Source organism: Lampetra fluviatilis, chromosome 42, assembly GCF_964198595.1.
Source record: "Lampetra fluviatilis chromosome 42, kcLamFluv1.1, whole genome shotgun sequence".
In the NCBI taxonomy this organism is placed as follows: domain Eukaryota; kingdom Metazoa; phylum Chordata; class Hyperoartia; order Petromyzontiformes; family Petromyzontidae; genus Lampetra; species Lampetra fluviatilis.
The window spans coordinates 3,788,633-3,810,319 of NC_136316.1; the positions used below are offsets into that span (position 1 = coordinate 3,788,633).

A 21,687-nucleotide genomic window follows, 5' to 3' on the forward strand; every position below is an offset into this window, starting at 1 on the left:
CTGGGTCTGTGGCGTGATCCCCTGTCAGCACCGAGGCTTCGACACTTCACGTGACGACCTCAAGGTGCACCTAGCCTGGCACAAGCTACCGTGATGACGACACTGCAGGTTTGTTGGTGTATTTGTTCACGTCGTGGCTAGCGCACTGCGATATGAACCCGGTGACCCAAGTTCGATTCCCACTCACGACCAATAAACAGTGGTAAATATTTGCACCCGTCCTGAGCCTCCCCTAGGTCAACTCAGCCTAAAATGATAACCTGGTGCGGTGTGTATTAAGCATCAGCACTGGGGAGACAAAGGCGACCCGTGCCGTCCTTATTAGGTCCTCGCTAACAGCACTTGCCCCATTAAAGGGTATAATGTTAAAGACATTACTTGATAATGCGACTACGCTTGCAGCGGTGCATGAGCACAATTAACAAAAATAACTCCGTGTGTGTGTGTGAGACCTTAAAGTTAATAATGAATTAGATTTAAATTAATAATAAATGGAGGCGACATTTCCAGGCAAGGGGCCTACATCACAATACATAGAGAGAGGTGTCAGACCGGTTGGGTCATGCATTGCCTCTCTGTGTGCTGTGAAGAGTTACCATCGCCACCATCACCATCGCCACCATCACCATCGCCACCGTCAACGCCATCGCCACCAGAGTGGTGCGAATAAGGCGCGCCGGCCACCTTTGTCTCCCCGAGGTTGCGAGCTCGCCGTGCGATGGGCGGCGGTGGATGCTGGGTGGTGGATCACGCACGTGGCCCGCGAGGGGTCACCCATCACCCGCCACTCCCACGATGAGTCGTCCGCTCCTCGTACCGAACCGATTTCAGCGCTCAGCACAACGGCCCCCCCCTCCATCATCCTCCTATCCAAGAGCCCCCCCCCCCCACGCCTCCTCCACACTAACCCCCTCCCATTACTCTTCTCCTCCTCGCCTCTCTCCAAGATCTTCCCTCTTTCCAACACCTCCTTTTTCCTCTATCTCTCTCAAATCCTCCACTCTCTTATATCTCCGCTCGCATCTCTCCACTCTCATCCTCTCTCCTATCATTCCTCCTCTCTCCCATCTCTGCAATATTTCCCATATGTCCCCTATGCCAACTCTCTCACATCCCCCATACATCCAAACTCCTCTCCTCTCTCCCATTGTCCCTTCCACCTCTTCCATATCTCCTCTCATCACCCCCCTCTCCTCTCCTATCTCCCAACTATCTCCACTCCTGCTATCGCCCATTTATCCCACCTCTCCCTATCAGTCTCTCTCCCCTATCCCATTTCTCCCACCTCTCCCACCTCCGACCTCCTCTCTCTCATCTCCCGCATTCTCTCCCCTCTCCTCTCCCCGTGTTCTCCAGCTGCCGAGGCTGTGCGTGCCCTTTGCGATCCGGGCGCCGATATATCGAGCAGCGTGGACGCAGAAAGATTAGTCCGATCCATCATCGGCGAGAGACACGCACAGAGAGAGAGAGCTTATAATTATTTGATTTCCTATTCATCATACGATTCCGCGCCAACTCATAAATCTGACGGCAAGACCCCGGCACCGGTTAACAAAGGAGGGGGGTTTTGGAGGGATCGCAGAGCGAGAGAGAGAGTTAGAAAGAGAGAGAGAGAGAGAATGAGAGAGTGCGAGAGAGAAACAGAGAGAGGTATCGCTTACTCGTTCACCTGCACCCGAGCGGTATGTTTTTTTACGTGATAGGTAAAGGGCAGTCGCACAATGACTTCAGGTCAAGGCGTAGCCATGGAGTCAACATTGGGGGGGGGGACCAAATCTTCCAGGGGGTCTGGGGGTCGACCCCCCAGAAAAAAAAAATCTAAATTTGAAAACTCATTTCCTGCCCAACATATAACAAAAAATCACTAACACATAGGATTAACTTTTTTTTTTAAATAATGTCTAATAGTGTTATTGTATTACATTGCTCCGTTTTTGTCTTTTTTAAACCTTTTCTTGTTTCATTGTATGTAATGGCAGAGATTAGTGATTAATAAAGTACAACCATAACCACAATCATATAAACATTAATCTATTTTATAGCAATATATTGGGGGGGGGGGACATTTTGAGCATATTTGAATATTGGAAGGGATGTGTCCCCTCCAAAATATATTATAATTACGGCCTTGCTTCAGGTGATAGTCACAAGCGAGCTCCACTCACTCTCATAGAGATCTGTGAGCTATGGAGACCACCACCCACCCTCATAGAGACCTTTGAGCTACAGAGACCTCCACTAACTCTCATAGAGACATGTGAGCTACAGAGACCTCCACTCACCCTCATAGAGACATGTGAGCTACAGAGACCTCCACTCACTCTCATAGAGGCCTGTGAGCCACAGAGACCTCCACTCACTCTCATAGAGACCTGTGAGCTACAGAGACCTCCACTCACTCTCATAGAGACATGTGAGTTACAGAGACCTCCATTCACCCTCATAGAGATATGTGAGCGCTCGTTACCAATGGCAAATACTTAGCCACTGCGCTGCGCCTGTGATTCAACCAATAATTGCCTGCAAGCATTTCCGGCCCGTGAGCCTATCCACAGCGTACAGCAGCGTGGGCTGCTGCTGATGATGCTACTACTGCTGCTGCTCTCTCTGGGGAGGAGAACGTGAGAGGGGAGGGGATGGGGATTGGAGTCATCTACATCTAGAGTACCCGGCCCCCCCGCAAAGCGCATGAGCATCTCTGCGACCCGCAAAATGTGTTAGACACCCCTCCCCCTTCGTCCTCCCTGCTTCTAATTACCCGGTAATTAGCGCGCAATTAGGGCAGGGTGGGTGGAAATGGCCGACCCTGGTGATGCATGCGTGCACCCGGACGCACGCGGCGAAAACACTGACGCGCAAAGGCAAAGATCACCCACGTAGCCTTTGAACAGACTGTCAGGGGCAAGTCCTGGCAGCTAGCAGCGCTGATGAAGGCCGAAATGGTGCGCGAGTTGGGGTGGGGGGAGGTCGGTGGCCAGAAACGCGCCTGGCCACCTTTGTCTTTCGCCGTAAGTGACGATGTTCACATTGTTGCACCGGGTACTTGCTTAAGGCCGAGTCGATCTAGGGGGATGCCCAACACCGGTTCAGATTCTAGATTTGAAGCTTTCGTGACTGCAAGGATTCATATTCTTAGGTTTTTTCGGTAAAGTCACGTAGGTAAAACATTTAAATTAATAAAAGTAAAATAAAAGAAAAAAGAAAATAAAAATCACGACGTTTCGGAGGCAACACACAAGACGGAAGCTTGTGTTGCCTCCGAAACGTCGTGATTTTTATTTTATTTTTTTATTTTATTTTACTTTAATTAATTTTTATTTTTTACCTACGTGACTTTATCGAAAAAACCTAAGAACCGGTTCAGATATTCGTCACGTGAGTTGGTGGCCGTGTGCGGGTAATCGAACTCGGCTCGCCAGGTTCGCGGTGCAGTGCGCTAACCACTACACTCCCGCTCCCCACTTACTCACGTGCACACAACACAAACCCAGGTCACTCTTGCGAATGAGACTCATCGCTGGAATCTCGAGTCGGCCCGCATCACCGCTCGCACTCCATCGCACGCTCACGCACGCAACACAAACTCGCACGCACACACAAGGCAAAGATGCCCCCCCACCCACGTCTAGCCTTGACAGACTGTTGGGGCACGTGCTGTTAGCGAGCACCTATGGCACACGAGGGGGTTGGTGGGCCAGAACCATGCCTGACAGCCTTTGTTTACCCAGAGTGGCGATGTTTACACACCGCGCCAAGTACTCATCGTAGGCTGAGTCGTCCTAGGGGAGGCCCAGGACCGGTATCAGATATCCTCCACCGATGTTTGTCCTTGAGCGGGAATCGAACTCGGGACGTGGGTTCTGTCAAGCGGCGCGCTAACCGTTACCACTACGGCTCCCCACTCCGTCACGCACGCACGCTCACCCAACAAGGCGATTCGATGTCGGAGCAACGTCATCATCATTACCACCACCACCACCTTCATCACCATAGTCAGGGGCCTCCCTCCCGATAGGAATTCCCCCCCCCCCCCCCCCCCTATTACTGATGCCGCACACACGCGCACACCTCATCACAAGTCGCACAAATAAATCTCTGTTTGTCATCACCTCCCTCCCTCCCTCCGGCTCACTCGCTGCCTCCTCCTCCTCCTCTTCGCTCGTGTTGCCTAGAGACCGGACCGGCGCATTGAATCACCCGTCCGCGTGGCTTTTTTTTGGGGGGGGGGAATTCGGTGGTGGTGGTGGTGGGGATGATAGGAGAGGTGATGGTGGTGGTGCGTGGATGAAAGAGGGTTGCGATCTTGGTGTATGTGGTGGTGGTTATGTTGAATAGCGGAGATGGCGGTGGTGGTGGTGGTGTGGAGGATATGGCGGAGGTGATGGGTATTGGAGATGATGATGGTAGAAATAGTGGTGGTGGTAATGGCATTGGTGGTGGTGTGCGGGATAGGAGAGGTGGTGGGTGATAGTCGATAATGATGCCGATGGCTATGGTCATGACGGTGGTGGTGATTGGTGGCAGTTGTGATAGTGATTGTGGCGGTGATGGCAGAGGTGGTGATGGGGGAGATGATGGTTGAGGCGGTGATGGTGGTGATGGTGGAGGTGGTGATAGTGGTGAGCGAGATATCAGGTGCAGCGCGTGTCCCGAATGAGCTGTGAGCGAAAATCACACGCAGAGTGTTAACCCACGGAGTGTGGAGCGGCTCTGAGATTGAACAAATGTAGCAACGCACACACACAACCCACACACACACAACCCACACACACAACCCACAACACACAACCCACACACACAACCCACACACACGACCCACACACACAACCCACACACACAACCCACACACACACACAACCCACACACACAACCCCCACACTACCCACACACAACCAACACACACACAATCCACACACACACATACACACAACCCACACACAACCAACACACACACACACAACTCACACACACACAACCCACACACTACCCACACACTACCCACACACACAACCCACACACACAACCCACACACACACAACCCACACACAACCAACACACACACACAACCCACACACACACCACCCACACACAACCCACACACTACCCACACACACAACCCGCACACACAACCCACACACTACCCACACACAACCAACACACACACACAACACACACACACACAAACCACACACACACAACCCACACACACACACAACCCACACACACACAACCCACACACAGCCAACACACACACACAACCCACACACACACAACCCACACACAACCCACACACAACCCACACACACACAACCCACACACAACCCACACACAGACAGGCCACACGGACCAGAGAATGTGAGCACAGTTAGTGCTGGGTCTAGGGTTATGGCGATGGGTTCGGGTTTCGGGCTCGCTGTAAGGGGTAGACTTTGAAACGAATCATTTTGACCCAATATCCCGATACAGAACCCTCTTGAAAACAGCGTTGAGGATGAGTAAAAGCAAACCTGCGAAGCCCTTATCAGTGCCCTACCTTATTACCGACCAAATCAGACCTTATTGGTCACCGGGTGCCCTTTATACACTTCAACGTTCATCCTACAAAGTCCCATCACAAGGGGGAAACACAAACTAATAAACAAAAAATGCGTTTGCCGGTCTTGACACCGCTGTACGCCGTATGGACCTGAAAACTCAATTTCCCTTGTACAAGAATACGGGGTTATTTCTCCGTGCGGAGAAATTTAACAGCGCCCCTCCTTGACCGTTAGCGCGGCGCTCCAAAAAGCCGGTGCGCAAAAACCCACCCACACCCCCCCCTCCACGCCGACCATCGTGGTGAAGTATGTACAATAACGAAAACCCCTCCCCTCGCCCCCCGCAAATCCAGCGGGCTCGACGTCATCCAGCGGTGGAGTGACGACGCCTAAGGGTGATGCGTGGGCGTTTTCGTGCATCTCTGCGCTCGAAAGCTCAAACCACTCGCCCACGTGGGTCCCCCTCGCAGCGTCAACGTTGCTCATCCCATTGCCAGAGGCGCCCATATACGAGTGGGCGGTGTGGGGGGGTGCCTGGGGGAATTTCCACAGTGTGGCCCCCACCCCCTCCACCCCTCCCCCCTCCTCCCCCCAGCGCCGTCAGACTAAACAGGGAAAGTATTACATCTGATGATACCGTGACGGTGAAGTGTTTACACCCTGCAACGCCTACCCCCCTCCCCGCCCATCAAAGCGCGGGGCCCCGGGCGGTCGCCCCGACTCACCGCACCCTTAAGGGGAGGGCTCTGCGAACGTACATCTCACGCTACCGACAGCACCATCATCATCAACATCACTGCCATCACAACCTCGCTCGTCCTCCATCCTCCTCCTCTCCACCCCATCCTCTCCACCCCATCCTCCTCCCCCACGCCCCCCCGCCTCTCCCTCCTCCGAAGAGTAATTGGTAAACGCTGCGAGTAAAATATCAAGCAACGCCGCACCCGTAGCGGGAACGCGTGTCCCTCCACTCCCCACCACTACGACATCTCCCTCCAGCATCGGCCCCTCCCCTCCCCTCCAACTCCCTACCCCCTCTCCCTCCTCCGTCCATCTCCAGCTCCCTCATCTCCCCGCCAACCACCCCCACTCTCGCTCTCTTGTTCTCCTCCAACTCCCTCGCCTCTGACTCCTCCATCTCCCCTCTCTCTCTCTCTCTTTCCTCCGCCTCCTCTCTCTCCCCGATCTCCCTCGCCTCTCGCACACTTCTCTCCTCCGTCTCCCCGCCTCCCTCACTCCCGGTCTCTCATCGCACACCACACCAATCCCTCCCCCACCCTACTCCCTCCCTCCCTCCCTCCTCTCCCCGTCGTCATCCATCCCTGCCTGCCCTTTAAACCCTCACTCCCTTCCTCGCTCTTTTAAATGATTCCGCCCTCCCTCCCTCCCTTCATTCACGAACACAATCTCTGCCCTTCTACGTTGCATATACACACAACTCCCTTCCTGCATCCATCCATCCCTCCCTCTCTGCACCACTCTCTCCATCCACCACTCTCCCTCCTTGCATCCCTCCCTTCATGCATCCTTCGCTCCCTCCACAAAGACAAAGATCCCACGCACAGCCTTCACGGACTGTCGGGGCAAGTGCTGTCAGCGAGCACCTATGAAGTGCTCTGCCTCCACAGACACACGTACACAAGCTCTCTCCCCCCTCCTCCCCCCTCCACCCCCCCCCCTCGGCCCCCCACCCACTCATCTGGTGCGTTATTTGAGCTGCTGCTGCCTGGGTCACTGCCGGCCCAGGATTCGGGTCAATAGCGCGAGAATTCAGATTCCAAATATTGGCAGAAACGCCCATCATAGCCGCACAGTCGCTGTGGTCAATGATTCTTGTATTTTAAAAGTTTGCCCTTTGATACCGGCAAATAAGAGAGCACACGTGGGAATGGCCATCACGGGGGGGGGGGGGGGGGGGGGTGGGAAACAAATATAACATTTGTATATTTATGTATTAGGAATCGTCTGGGGGTGTTCAGCCAATCATATTTCTCACCACGTCTCCCCCCCCCGTGCCTCCCCCGTGCCTCCCACGCGTCTCCCCCGCGTCTCACCTATATCGCCACCGCAACTCCCCCCCATCTCCCCCCTATCTTCCCCCATATCTCCCCCCGTATCTCCCCCCGTATCTCCCCCCGTATCTCCCCCCGTATCTCCCCCATGCCTCTCCCGCGTCTTCCCCACCCGCTCCGTTTCCCCATAGCTCCCCCGTATCTCCTCCATATCCCCTCCATACCCCCCCTATACCCCCCCTCCGTATTTCCCTCGCATCTCCCCCGCATCTCCCCCCCCCCCCAGCCCCCCTCCCCCGCCTCTCGTCACCCTGTGGGAAGAGAGGCGCGTTGTCGTTGACGTCCTCCAGGGTGATGGTGACGGTGGCGGTGCCCGTGAGGCCACCCTTCTGGCCCGCCATGTCCTTGCCCTCGATCACCACGCGGAACAAGCTGCGCGCCTCCCGGTCCAGGTTGGAGTGCGCCGTGCGGATCTCTCCTGCGGCAGCGTGAGCAGTGGTGCCATCGTCGTCATCATCAGTGCCATCGTCATCATCATCAGTGCCATCGTCGTCATCATCAGTGCCATCGTCATCATCATCGGTGCCATCGTCGTCATCATCGGTGCCATCGTCATCATCATCGGTGCCATCGTCGTCATCATCAGTGCCATCGTCATCATCATCGGTGCCATCGTCGTCATCATCGGTGTCATCGTCATCATCATCGGTGCCATCGTCGTCATCATCGGTGCCATCGTCACCAGCGTTACTCTCTCATCGTCATCATCATCAGTGCCAACGTCATCATCATCAGTGCCATCGTCATCATCATCGGTGCCATCGTCATCATCATCGGTGCCATCGTCATCATCATCAGTGCCATCGTCATCATCATCGGTGCCATCGTTATCATCATCAGTGCCATCGTCATCATCATCAGTGCCATCGTCATCATCATCAGTGCCATCGTCATCATCATCGGTGCCATCGTCATCATCATCGGTGCCATCGTCATCATCATCGGTGCCATCGTCATCATCATCAGTGCCATCGTCATCATCATCGGTACCATCGTCATCATCATCGGTGCCATCGTCATCATCATCAGTGCCATCGTCATCATCATCAGTGCCATCATCATCATCAGTGCCATCGTCATCATCAGTGCCATCGTCGTCATCATCGGTGCCATCGTCATCATCATCGGTGCCATCGTCATCATCATCAGTGCCATCGTCATCATCATCAGTGCCATCGTCATCATCAGTGCCATCGTCATCATCATCAGTGCCATCGTCACTAGCGTTACTCTCTCATTGTCATCATCGGCATCATCTGCATCATTATCTTCGGCGTTATCATCCTCGGCATCATCATCATCATCAACATCATTAACATCATCAGCATCATCAGTAGCAGTGTCATCGTCACCAGTGTTATACTCTCATTGTCATCATCAACATCACCTGCATCATTATCATCATCCTCTGCATCATGATCAGCATCATCAGCATTATCAGCAGCATCATGAGGAGCAGTATCATCGTCAGCAGCAGCAGCAGTGCCATCGTCACCAGCGTTACACTCTCATTGTCATCAACATCATCTTCAGCATCATCAGCATGGAGGTAAGTATGGGGGGTGGGGGTGGATGTGGGGGTGGGCAAGTGGTGTTTGTGGAGGTACGGCAGGAAGGATAGGTGAACAGGGGGAGGGAGGTGGGGTGGGGGGGGGCGAGGTATGGGATAGGGGGACATGAGCGAAACGGTGGGGGGAGGTGGGTGGGTGGGGGGAGGTGGGTGGGTAGGGGGGGAGGGCCATACCCCACCCCACCACCACTCTCTGGGCAGCCGACTCAGTGAGTGTCTTAGCGACTGCCCCCGTTGTGAGCTCTGATCGCGCGGGTCCGGCCGAGGCTCCGCGCCTTCTCTGCCACCGTCTGCGAGGAGTGCTCGTGCTTATGATTGCTATCAATCAAGCAGCAGCAGCGGGATCGGTAACATCCCTGGCTGTGTCCTATCGAGGATCCATACCGTGCGGATGCGTTTGATAATTTAACATCAGCCACCCATGGAGGTGACGAAACACGCGTTAATTAAGTGAGGAGCTGTAATTGATTAATGAGACGGAAGGCGAGGAGGAGAGGGAGGGGGAGCCGGGAGGGAATTCAGGAGGAGGAGGGGGTTATGGGAGGAGATGGGGCAGGAGAGAGGGAGGGATGGAAGGAAGGGAGGGAGAGAAAGGAGAGAGGGGACGGAGTAGAGGGAGGGGTTTGGGGAGAGATCTGGAGACGTGCTGAGATGGAAAGACATCGGGGGGAAAAAAGAGAGACAGAGAGAGATCGAGAGAGACACACGGGGAGATTGGAGCAGAGATGGGGAGAGACGCATGGTGACAGAGAGACGCACAGAGAGATACGGAGAGAGACGGGGGGAGGAATGGGAGGTGGGACGTTGGGATGCAGCAGGGAGAGATTCGTCGTAATAATATTTATACTGGAGGAATCCGACAAGCTATACAGCTCTTTTGCACAGTTATCCATTCGAGGGCAGATCAGAACGTTACAACAACAAACAACGCTTAAACAAACAATCGGAGTGCAAAGTATAGGAAAGGCAAACACATCACTTGAAAAGTATACAAATAAAAAAAACACTTTTTTTTAACCAGGTGAGGCCCCACCGAGCTATTATGAGCTTCTTTATCAGAAGCGACCTGGCCACAAATGATTGCTCAACAAAGTGTCTTATCACGTGGACATTCATAGCAGCAAAATCATCTCAATTATGGAGACAGGGCGTGGGACATGGGAGACAAGGGAGATGTGGAGACACGGGGGGAGACACGGGGGGTGGGAGGGGGAGCAGGGGGCTTGTCTCACCGGTGTTGGCGTCGATGGAGAAGTATGGCTGTCCTTCTAGCAGCCGATAGACGACCCTCGCACTGTTCCCATACGAAGAATCGTCCGCGTCCGTAGCCGTGACTCGAGTGACGGACGTTCCTGGGGTACACGGGAGGACGTGTGAGACACGGGGACACGGGGACACGGAGACACGGAGACACGGGGACGTGTGAGACACGGCGACATGGGGACACAGAGACACGGAGACATAGGGACATGGAGAAATGGGGACACGGGGACGTGTGAGACACGGGGACATGGGGACATGGAGACATAGGGACATAGAGACATGGGGACACGGGAGGACGTGTGAGACACGGGGACACGGAGACACGGAGACACGGGGACACCGAGACATAGGGACACGGGGACACGGAGACACGGAGACACAGAGACATAGGGACATGGAGACATGGGGGCACGGGTACGTGTGAGACACGGGGACATGGGGACACGGAGACATAGGGACATGGAGACATGGGGGCACGGGTACGTGTGAGACACGGGTACACGGGGATACGGATAAAAGGGAACATGGGGACACGGGGACATTGGAACAAGGAGACACGGGGATACAGAGACACACACAAAGACATTCTGTCCTGGGCCTCTCCTTCTGTCGGCCCAGCCTCAGATGAGTACCTGGTGTGGAGTGTAAACATCAGCAGTGGAGAAACGAAATCAGCAGGCTGTGGCGCTGGCCAGAATCAATAGCGGTGCTCAAGAATTGACGATCGCATATGCACTACGGTGAACACTGTCGCACCCGTGACTGCACCACGTGAAGGGGAGTAGAGTCAAGGATGCGGTGGTTCATGGGGAGATGGAGAGGAGCGGGGGAAGGGACGAAGAGTTGGCCAAGGTGCGGTGCGAAAGAAGTCTGACGTGCATAGAGCAGACGAGAGAAAGATGATGAATCAGACGGGAGAGGGTGGAAAGTGAACGGAGACGCGGGAGAGCGAAAGGGGTCGGGAGAGATGCGGAGAGGGAGGAGGAAGAGGCTGCTGCGTGGAGCGGCGTCTGTTCTCACCGTGGGCAGGGAGAGGGGGAGGGGTTTCAGAGTGTGGGGGGGGTGTGGTCACACAAGCCACGTGGTTTACGGGAGGATTGAGCTGCTTTAAAGAGACGATCGTGGAGCCAAACACTGATTGGTAGAATTGAGCGCGCGTGCCGATTTGGAGGGACCCTCCTGAAACGATCGTCTTGAGACTCGGCGAGGGTTTGCCGAATAAATAAAATCAGTCGCTATCATCATTGCTGTTGTTACAAAGACAAATATCCCCCTAGTGCCTTTAACAGACCGTTGGGGCACGCACTGTTAGCGAGCACATACGAAGGCCGGCTCGGCACCCGACATTGGCGGGTGGGTGGCTAGAACCACACCCGGACGCCTTTGTCTTTCCAGTGTACCAACGTTGGGCGAACGTTGTTCCAACGTTGGACGAACGTTGGACGAACGTTGGACGAACGTTTAGTTATACAATTTAGCATCGCCGCCCACACGCAGAGTGGGGACCCGTGAATGTCTCTGCTCAATCATCTCCGGGCCCGTAACGACACAAATGTTATTAATTGAACGCAACGGTAAATAAATAAACGGAGCAGGGTATGGATTTGTGAATTGTCTGGGGGAGGGGTGAGGCTGGGGGAGGGGGCAGAGTGGGGGAGCAGTGGCGCAGTCGTTAGCGCACTGCGCTACGAAGCCTGGCCACCTGAGTTAGATTCCCGCTCAAGGTCTCCGATGTCGAGTGGAGGATGTCTGAAACAATCCTCAATCTCCCACTGGTCGAATCAGCCTTAAATGTGGTGTTGCGGGTGGTTGCTAAATAGGGGAGCGGAAGTGCAGCGATTAGCGCGCTCCGCTACGAACCCGGCGACTGGAGTTCGATACCCGCTTAGGGCCAACATTCGTGACGATTATCTGAACCATCCCGAGCCACCCTAAGTCGACTCAGCATCAAAAATGAATAGCTAGTCCGATGTGTAGTAAACATTACCCATTAGGGAGACAAAGGCGGCCGGGCGTGTCGCTGACCACCCTTCCCCTCCTGTGCCGTGCCGGCCTTCATAGGTGCTTGCTAACAGAACGTGTCCCAACAGCCTGTTCAAGACAAAGATCCCCGTATAGCCTTTAACAGACTGAGCACCTATGAAGGCCGGCACGGCACACAACGGGGGTGGGGTGGCCAACACCACCCACCCCCGGCCGCCTTTGTCTCCCTAGTGGCGATGTTCACACACCTCACCAGGTACTCATTCGAGGCTGAGTCGACCTAGGGGGGAGAGGCCCAGGACCGGTTCAGATAATCGTCACCGGCGTTGGCCGCGAGCGGGAGTCGAACTCGGCTCGCAGGGTTCGTAGCGCAGCGTGCAAACCGCTGCCGCCACCGCTCCCCCACACACCGCCACCGCCTCAACCCTCACTCACTCCATCACCTGCACTGACACTCCCCACTTGGGCTCATCTCAATCACGCATAATCTCTCCGATATTCCTTGCTCGCTCTGAATCCAGCAATGCAGCCCCAGCACGGAGCCCGGGCATTCATCATCACCCACCGCCGCTCTCGGCCGAAATTTATTCCGCCCAAAATATTTCACTCCGCCGAATTAAAAATGTTCCCTTTTTCTTTATTTATCTATTTACCTCCCTCAAAAACGCGAGCCCGCGCGGACGTCTCTCACTCCGTTTATTCCGCCCCGACCTGAACTGCACCAAGGAGCTGCAGAGACGCGTTTCAATATCATGCGCACGGATAAACCAGGTGAACACGCCGACGCTGGGGCAACGTTGGGAATGTGGTTGGCGCAACGTTGGCCCGACATTGGTCCAACGTTGGACGAAATTCAAACGAATGTGGGTCCGAGAGTGTGGTGCGTGGTGTGCATGATTGCATGTTGAACTTCTTTCACACCACACGTAGCCAACCGCGCTGATGGGAGGTGAGAGGGGGGGAAGGACAACGAACGGTGGTGAGCGGCGGCTCACCGATGGGAGACATCTCGGGCACGCTGGCGAGGTACGGCTCGTCGGGGAAGCGCGGCTCGTTGTCGTTGATGTCCTGAACTTTGACCACGAACTGCGTGGGCGGCTCCAGGGGCTGTCTGGTCACCGCGTCCACCACCTTGCACCACGTCACAGCCACGTCACAACCACGTCACAGCCACGTCACGGCCACGTCACAACCACGTCACAACCACGTCACTCTAGAGTGAACCGCATCGCTCGTGAGGCTGCCACATCGCATCTCCGAGACAACCACGCCAACCAACGCAGGGACGTCGTAACCATGGCGGAGGATGTCCGTCTGTCACAGGAGGAGGTGGGTGTGAGCGTGGCAGCCCGGAGGAAAGAGACAAGAATCAGTCGCCGCTGCAAAGCCTTGGTTCCATTCCAGGTCTCGGCCACAACCGCAGCGTTTGCGCGTGGGTCTCTTAGTGTAGCGAGTTGATGGCCTAAGCCCGGGCACCAGTGGCTATCATAGAGATCCATAGACTCACACATAGGCCCATAGACTCACATAGAGGCCCATAGACTCAAACAGAAAGTCATAGACTCATACATCGACCCATAGACTCACAGAGAGACCCATAGACGCACTAAGAAAACCATAGACTCACATAGAGGCCCATAGATTCACTGATATACCCAAAGACTCACATATAGATCCATAGACAACATAGAGACCCATAGACAACATAGAGACCCGTAGACCCAAACAGAAACCACACATTTACATAGACACATATAGACTTACACAGAGAGAACTATATAGAATCGCATCACAATCACTGCACACAGGCATACGAAACCAACCCCTGTCATATTAAATGTAGGCACTGCACTTCGTTTTGGCTAAATTCCAGACGTGAGGATTAAAAATATCGGTTTTGGCTGCCATGCGACGAATGCTCCTCTGTGTAGCAGCAGGGTGCGTGGAGAAGTGCTGCCCCTGGGGCTGCTAGGGAAGGGAATGATTGGTTCGGGATTGTCACCCGGGACTACCCCCACCCACCCTCCCCTCCACCTCCCGTTACCTACTCCCCCCCACCCCTCTCCCCCCCCTCCTCCATCCCTCACCTTGACTCCCTCCCTCCACTCTCTCCCTCCCTCCACTTATTCCCTCTCTCCCCACCTTCCCCACACCTCTCTCCCCCCCCACCCTCCCCTTCCACCCCCCGTTTCCTACTCCCCCCCACCTCTCTACCCCCTCCTCCTTCACTCACTTTGACTCCCTCCACTCACTCCCTCCACTTATTCCCTCCCTCCTTCACTTCACCCATTGCGCCCTCCCTCCCTCACTCTCCCTGTTCATTCCCTCTCTCTCTATCACCCCTCCACCCCTTTGCCTCACATCTCCCTCCCTCCCCACCTTCCCCCCACCTCTCTCCCCCCCACCTCTCCCCCCCACCTCTCCCCCCCCCACCTCTCCCCCCCACACCCACCCCCCACCCCCCGCCCCCCCTCTACCTGCGCGAGCAAAGTGTAGAGCGACTGTTGTTCGCGGTCCAGAGCCTGGGACACTCGGATGTCGCCCGTGTGCTCGTCGATTGTGAAGAGGGATTCTGCTCCCTCCCCCGTGAGCAGGTAGAGAACTGATCCGTCCCCAGGGTCCTGGTCAGAATGGAGCTGAGGGGAGGGGCCGGGGTGGGGGGAGGGGTGGAGGAGAGAGAGAGCGAGAGAGAGGTTGTGTCACGTGTCTTGACATTCGACAAGTAGGAGTCGTGAAGGGGCAAAGATTTGGGCTTTTTTTGCTTGGAGGCTCAACCAGGACACGTGCGTTCAGCCCTGCCTACTAGACACGACCCAGCCATTATTATATTATTATATTATTTTATTATATTATATTATTTTATTATGTTTTATTTGTATTATTCTATTATTTCCCTTCTTCGTGACTTTACCGAAAGAACCAAGAAGATGCCCCAGCCAGTTATCAACCCCGCCTAGAGTCAAAAGCACTTTGATTCTAAATGTGGAGGAAGGAATGAACAAAAACACAGAGGGCCCGGAGCAAAAATCCACGCGACCACGTGCAGAGAGACTAACATGCAAACTGCAAATATACAGCAGGCGTCAGGGTCGGAATAGAACCCACGGTCTCCTGCATACCAGGTGAGGTAGTTAACATCTCGCACTCACACCGACTCACCTTGCCGATCTTGAAAGGCTCGGGCATTTTAAATTCTTCCACCACGAAGAACTGATTCCACACCCAGCTCCGCTTGCTCCTCCGAGCCAGCCCCAAGTCATGCCCTTGACCTTGACCCTGAGCCTGGCCTTGACCTGGCTGGATCGCCTGCCAGGCTGCGGTCGCTGGCTGCAGAGGGGCTAGGGCGACGACGAGAAGGAAAAGGACAGCTCCCCCGAGAAGCGGGAGGTCGAACCCGGGCGAACGCATCTCTCTTGTAGCCAGATATGTCGTGCTCCAATACGGGCGGCGGTGGTGATGATGATGATGCTCTTGGTGGTGGTAGAGGAGAACGAGGACCCGCGGCTGCTGACGAGCAGGCGGGCTTGTGGGAAGCTTTGAATTTGACGGTCGTGGAATTCACTGGCGGTGGTGATGATGATGATGCTCTTGGTGGTGGTAGAGGAGAACGAGGACCCGCGGCTGCTGACGAGCAGGCGGGCTTGTGGGAAGCTTTGAATTTGACGGTCGTGGAATTCACTGGCGGTTGGGGGGAGCGAGAGCGAGAATAATGATCAGCGTCGCCATCAGAATCACCATCAGCAACAGCGGTGGCACTAGCAGCAGCAGAAGCAGCAGGCAGCAACAACAGGGATGGCAGTGGTTCAATATCAGCAGCAGCAGCAATTTCATCATCAGCAGCATCATCAGCAGCAGCAATATCATCATCGCACCTCCGATTAACGCGGTTGGCTACGTGCGGTGCGAACGAAGTTCAACATACGTATAGTAAGGCCACAATCAGCAGCAACAGCAGCAGTTCGCCACCATCATTAGTAGCAGCAGCAGCATCGCCATCAGCAACATCATCACTATCAGCAGCAGCATCAGGATCATCACCACCTGTGTCATAATAACCCTTAAAACTAGAACCTGAGATACTGTACTCCCATCCCTGTGTCATCCACCAACTCCCAACGCTGTATTTGTTTATACGTATGCCCACGTGACAGAGTGTACGATAATAAGTTATATTATAAACGTGCATATTTAGTTCCCCAGGAGAGCCTCACTGAGTCCCAGAAGCTATAATGTGTGGCCAGGTCGCTTATAAAAAATTGTTTAAGACCGAAGTGGGCTTTGCCTGGTAGGATGGGGATGGTTTAGTTTTATTCGTATGTGTTTTGGGGGATTTGTTTACCTTACCTGTACTTTGCACTACGATCGTATATGTTTTATTATTGTTCAGTGTTGTGACGTTCTTACCCCGTGCCCCCATTGGACATCTGTGAAAAAATGGCTTCATCGCTCATCTGATTCCTCCAGAATAAATGCACATTCTGATGCATTGCCCAGGAGGGTGCTGCTATGGTGGGATGTGTGGGCCATGCATTCCCTGAGTGATGAGAGTTTGGCTTCGTGTGGTGGAGGAAAAATCCGAGAATCCCGGAGCAAAATCCCCAGCAGACAAACGCGCGCGAGGTTTATGAATCCGAGACAACTCCGCACAGACAGATTCACGATCCCACTTCCTGCACTGCCATCTCCTGACCACCTCAGAGCTGTCGAGAACGGACATCAACATCACACCACCACCACAATCACAACAGCGACGACCGCCGTTCGCCACTAAGTGGCAGTGACGTCGCCACAGCGTCTGTGCCAGGCTGCGTGCTCGCTACAGGTCACGGGACAGACCCAGGTGCCGTGGGTTTTACTGACTGAGATGACCACTGGCATACGCACCACCTCTGCTCCCCGCTGTGCCAGCCCGCTGCGTTTTAACCCCCCGGTCGCCACCGCTCGTTGTTGTGAGCATCGCTCCTCCACCCTCCGCTGTTGCTGGAGGACGACTGCCTCCAACTGCCCAGAAGCGTTCCTCGCGAGCCTCCGCCTCCACAGAGGCCGATCTCGACACCACCGGTACCAGCCATCGGCTCATCCACTCAGCTCCACATCCTCCTGTACCGCATCAGCTAATTATCTTCTCTGGCCCAGTGCCGCGCACAATTAGCCCTCGCCCCCCCCCCCCCCTCTCTATCCGGCCGAACAGAAGCTGCTTGGGCATGCGGTGGTAATCACAACCACCATCACCAGCCACCAAATGTAGTCTCCGCCGCCTCATTGAACACTAAATTGATGCGCGCATTTAAGCATGTGCTTAAGAATTAATTATTTACAATGAACGCAAATTGCATGCAAATTATTACGCGCACGCAACATCTCCACTGCTCCTGGCAACGAACAGCGGGGCAAGGAGCGGTGCAAACGGGAGAGACGGCGAAGTTGAGGCTTTACAAATTTTTGTGATTTCATAAAATTATTGCTGTAATAATACGCAGCATTTACAAAGCGCCGTGTGTATATCACGTTAATAGATATATCGATAACAAATGATAACCAAAATATAAAGTGTGGCCTTAAAGTGAATATATACGTAAAACGATTTTATAATCTAAAAAACATATAATAGGCAACGTTTCGGGCAATGGTCCTTCTCCGTAGCACATTGCTTGCTCACCACTGCCACCACTGCAGTTTCGCCCAATAACCGGTTTAAATTAAAATGTAAAGATTGTTAACAATTGTGATTTGTTTCTTTAAACGGTGAATACAACTTTGCTGAACACAGGCATGAAGGTCGGGACGACAACAACAACAACAAAAAACCGTCAAGCGGCCAGTAACAAACAGCACCCAACCCTCTCCTCACACCCCCCCCCCCCCCCGTTTCCTCCACCGATTTCGACTCGATGGTAACAACAAAAATAACGTCGCGATTCGGAGTCTCGAATAAAATTCCGAGGACCGATTTGATAGACGCCAAAAGGAAATTCCGCACCCGATTGTGGGGGACCCTTCGTCGCGTGCTCTGAAGAAAGGTGCCATCGTTCGAAAATGTATTTATTTTATATTATTGCACGGTTAAGGAAACACACACACGCGCACTCACGCACACGGTGTTGGTATTGACGGTCGCTGTTCGAGTAAGTGTCGTGGTGATGTCGCGTTGTGCACCACTGCCAACGCAGCATCGTCACGACATTACGTCTCATAACTATTTTACAAAACACGAGTTTGGCTTGCTGGCTGGCTGGCTGGATTTGCTGGAGAGAGGGACACGGGAGCGTGCAGACCGCTCGCTTCGTGAAGAAGAATAAAAGAAAAACCCGCCGGTGAATCGTAGCGCCTCTAGTGGCAGCAAGAAGAGGTCACGTGAGCGCAGCTGATTGCTGCGGCCAGGGTAAAATTATTACGCGGCTCGGCAAGTCGACGAGCAATCACCGCAGGGGGTGAACGTGTTGGGGGTGCGAGAGGAGTGGGCGAGGGTGGGGGGCATAGAGGGGGGGGGGGTAGAGAGGTTAGGGGTGGGGCGTATTCATGGTCCGTGTCTCCAAACTTACCCCCACCCCATACACACAACGCCCCGAGTTTGAAATGCCGCAGAATTTAAATATTAACGCCGCGAGCGCGCGCGTGTGTGTGTTTGTGTGTGCGTTCATGTGTGCCTGTGTGTGTGTGTGTGCCGGTGTGTGATTTAAGTGGGGAGTTGTGGCGCAGTGGTTTTGTGCAATGCGCTACGAACAGGGGGGCCCCGAGAGCTATTCCCTCTGCACGACCAATAACAGTGGACATTCTTTGGGCCTCTCGTAGGTCGGCTCAGCCTCAAATGAGTAGCTGAAGCGGAGTGTAAACCATCAGCACTCGGGAGACAAAGGCGGTCGGGCGTGGTGCTGGCCACCCAATCCCTCGTGCGCCGTGTCGGCCTTATTCGGCTGCTTACTCGCTATGACGGCGCTTGTCCCTACAGCCCGTGAATTTCTACACGGGGAATCTTTGTCTTTGGTTTTATTTCGTTGAAATGAACTCAGCACCGTGGACAGCGAAGTGTGTAGCTGGTCGGATCCAGCATTGCAACGTCCGTGTTGTCACGTACGTGCAGGCGCTGTCCATGGATCTCATCTCACTCAAAGCAACACTGTACGTGGGGTCCGTGGTGTGTGTGTGTGTGGGGGGTGTAGCGGTTAGCGCGCCGCGCTACCAAACCCGGCCACGCGAGTTCGATTCGCGCCCACGGCCGACGCCACCAGTGATGGATATTCGAACCGGTCCTGGGCCTCCCCTAGGTCGATTCAGCCTCAAATTAGTAGCTGGTGCGGTGTGTAAACATTGTGCCACTAGGGAGACAAAGGCATTCGGGCGTGGTTCTGGCCATCCACCCCCTCGTGTGCCGTGCCGTCCTTCATAGGTGACACTCGCTAACAGCACTTGCCCCTACAGTCTGTTAAGGCTATACGGGGGATTGTTGTCTTTTGTGGCCGGAGCGAAACCCGATGATCCGAGTTCGATCCCTGCACACGGCCGGCACCATCAGTGAGAATTATTATTACTATTATTATCCGAACCGGTCCTGGGATCCCCCCCCCCTCGGTCGACTCAGCCTTAAAAGAGGCACGTGACACGATGTGTAAAACATCGCCACTGGGGAGACAAAGGTGGCCGGGCGTGGTGCTGGCCACCCACCCACCCCCCTCGTCTGCCGTGCCAACCTTCACAGGTGCTACTCAAAAACGGCGCGTGCCTCCTACGGTCTGTTAAACGCTACCTGGGGGATCTTTGTCTTTGTGTGTGGTGGTGCGTGTACGAGCGAGCGAGCGAGGCCGACAGACAGACAACCCTCGAGTCAGCAGCGCCGCGAGGCTGACGTCTAAACTTTGCAATGATCTCGACTGTGTTCGCATCAATAATGCAGCCGCGTTAATAATGCAGCCGCATCCGCGAGTTCCGAAAATAACGCAAGACTCGCCGTCATAGTAGTAGCAATAAATGGATTATTATTTTTTAAGTAGTATTATTAACCGATATATAAATCAAGAATGGACCAACATGTCTCTTAATTGGCGGGTTGCATTTATTCCCCAGATAGAGGAGCCGTGAATTACCTAATCACCAGCGTCATTATCATCATCATAATTCACACAGTGAGACGTGGTCTATCTATAGGATGGTCACGAGACCCGGTTTATCCTGCAAAGTCTCGCCGATTCCCAACGACCCATCATCAATCCATCAACTCATTTTCATCGCTCCATCTCCGCACAGGAACGTGCCTGCCCGCCGTTGTTCTCCGGGCCGTTGGCTCCCATTTCGTTACCAGTCTCTTCCCTGATTCGTTGATCAGCAAACATTTTTGTTTAATTTAGGTCGGCAGTCGCTGTCATAATCCATGGACATCTTGTGATGAATATCTGACTATTTAACTTCTGAAAATAATTCCAGATACGGCCCATTGAGCTACATATTGCTCTTCTTTCAGAAGCTACCTGACTGTCACGAACGCTAGCTCAACAAAGTGCCCATTTATAGCAGCCAAATAGACTCTAAACGCGTGATGTTGATTCTAAATGTTGAGGGATAAACGCGACCACGTGGAGAGAGAGAGAGATAGACATTCAAATTCCAAATATGCAGCAGGCGCCATGGTCGGGATCGAACCCACGACCTCCTGTATACCAGGCGAGGGTGTTAACATCTCGCCACCAGGGCACCCTGACCTTGACCAGGAGTCTAACTTGGCTCCCGATCCCTTACGAGACTGCGGCACAGAGCACACGCACCCAACCACAACTGGGCGGTAGAGCCACTGGCCAAGCGCGGAGACACACGTGGAGACACGCGGACAGACACATGGGGACACACGTGGACACGCGGAGACACACACGGAGACACACGTGGAGACACACGGGGACAGGCGGAGACACACGGAGACACACGCGGAGACACGTGGACAGACACACGGGGACACAAGGGGACAGGCGGAGACACACGGAGACACACACACGCGGAGACACATGGGGACACGCGGTCACACACACGGAGACACGCGTGAAGACACACGTGGAGACACACAGAGACACACGGGGACACACACGTGGAGACACACACGGAGACACACGTGGAGACACACAGAGACACACGAGGACACACACGTGGAGACACACACGGAGACACACGTGGAGACACACGGAGACACGCTCAGATACGACTCACGGCGCTCTGAATGCGCTCCATTGCCATCGTAGGTCAGAGCGCCAGTGGAGGTCTCGGACGTGCCGAGCCGATG

The 21,687-nt window shown here is 54.2% G+C and overlaps 1 protein-coding gene across 1 annotated transcript in view; it reads right to left on the minus strand.

The window, feature by feature from the left end:
* Positions 1–21,687, minus strand: part of LOC144946726 (cadherin-7-like) — an 88,480-nt gene that overhangs the window by 39,622 nt on the left and 27,171 nt on the right. Inside the window, 5 exon segments of the mRNA XM_078875855.1 lie at positions 7,860–8,027; positions 10,412–10,531; positions 13,421–13,556; positions 14,903–15,061; positions 15,585–16,103. Of these exon segments, the coding sequence (XP_078731981.1) occupies positions 7,860–8,027; positions 10,412–10,531; positions 13,421–13,556; positions 14,903–15,061; positions 15,585–15,833 (832 nt within the window). The 5' untranslated portion in view covers positions 15,834–16,103.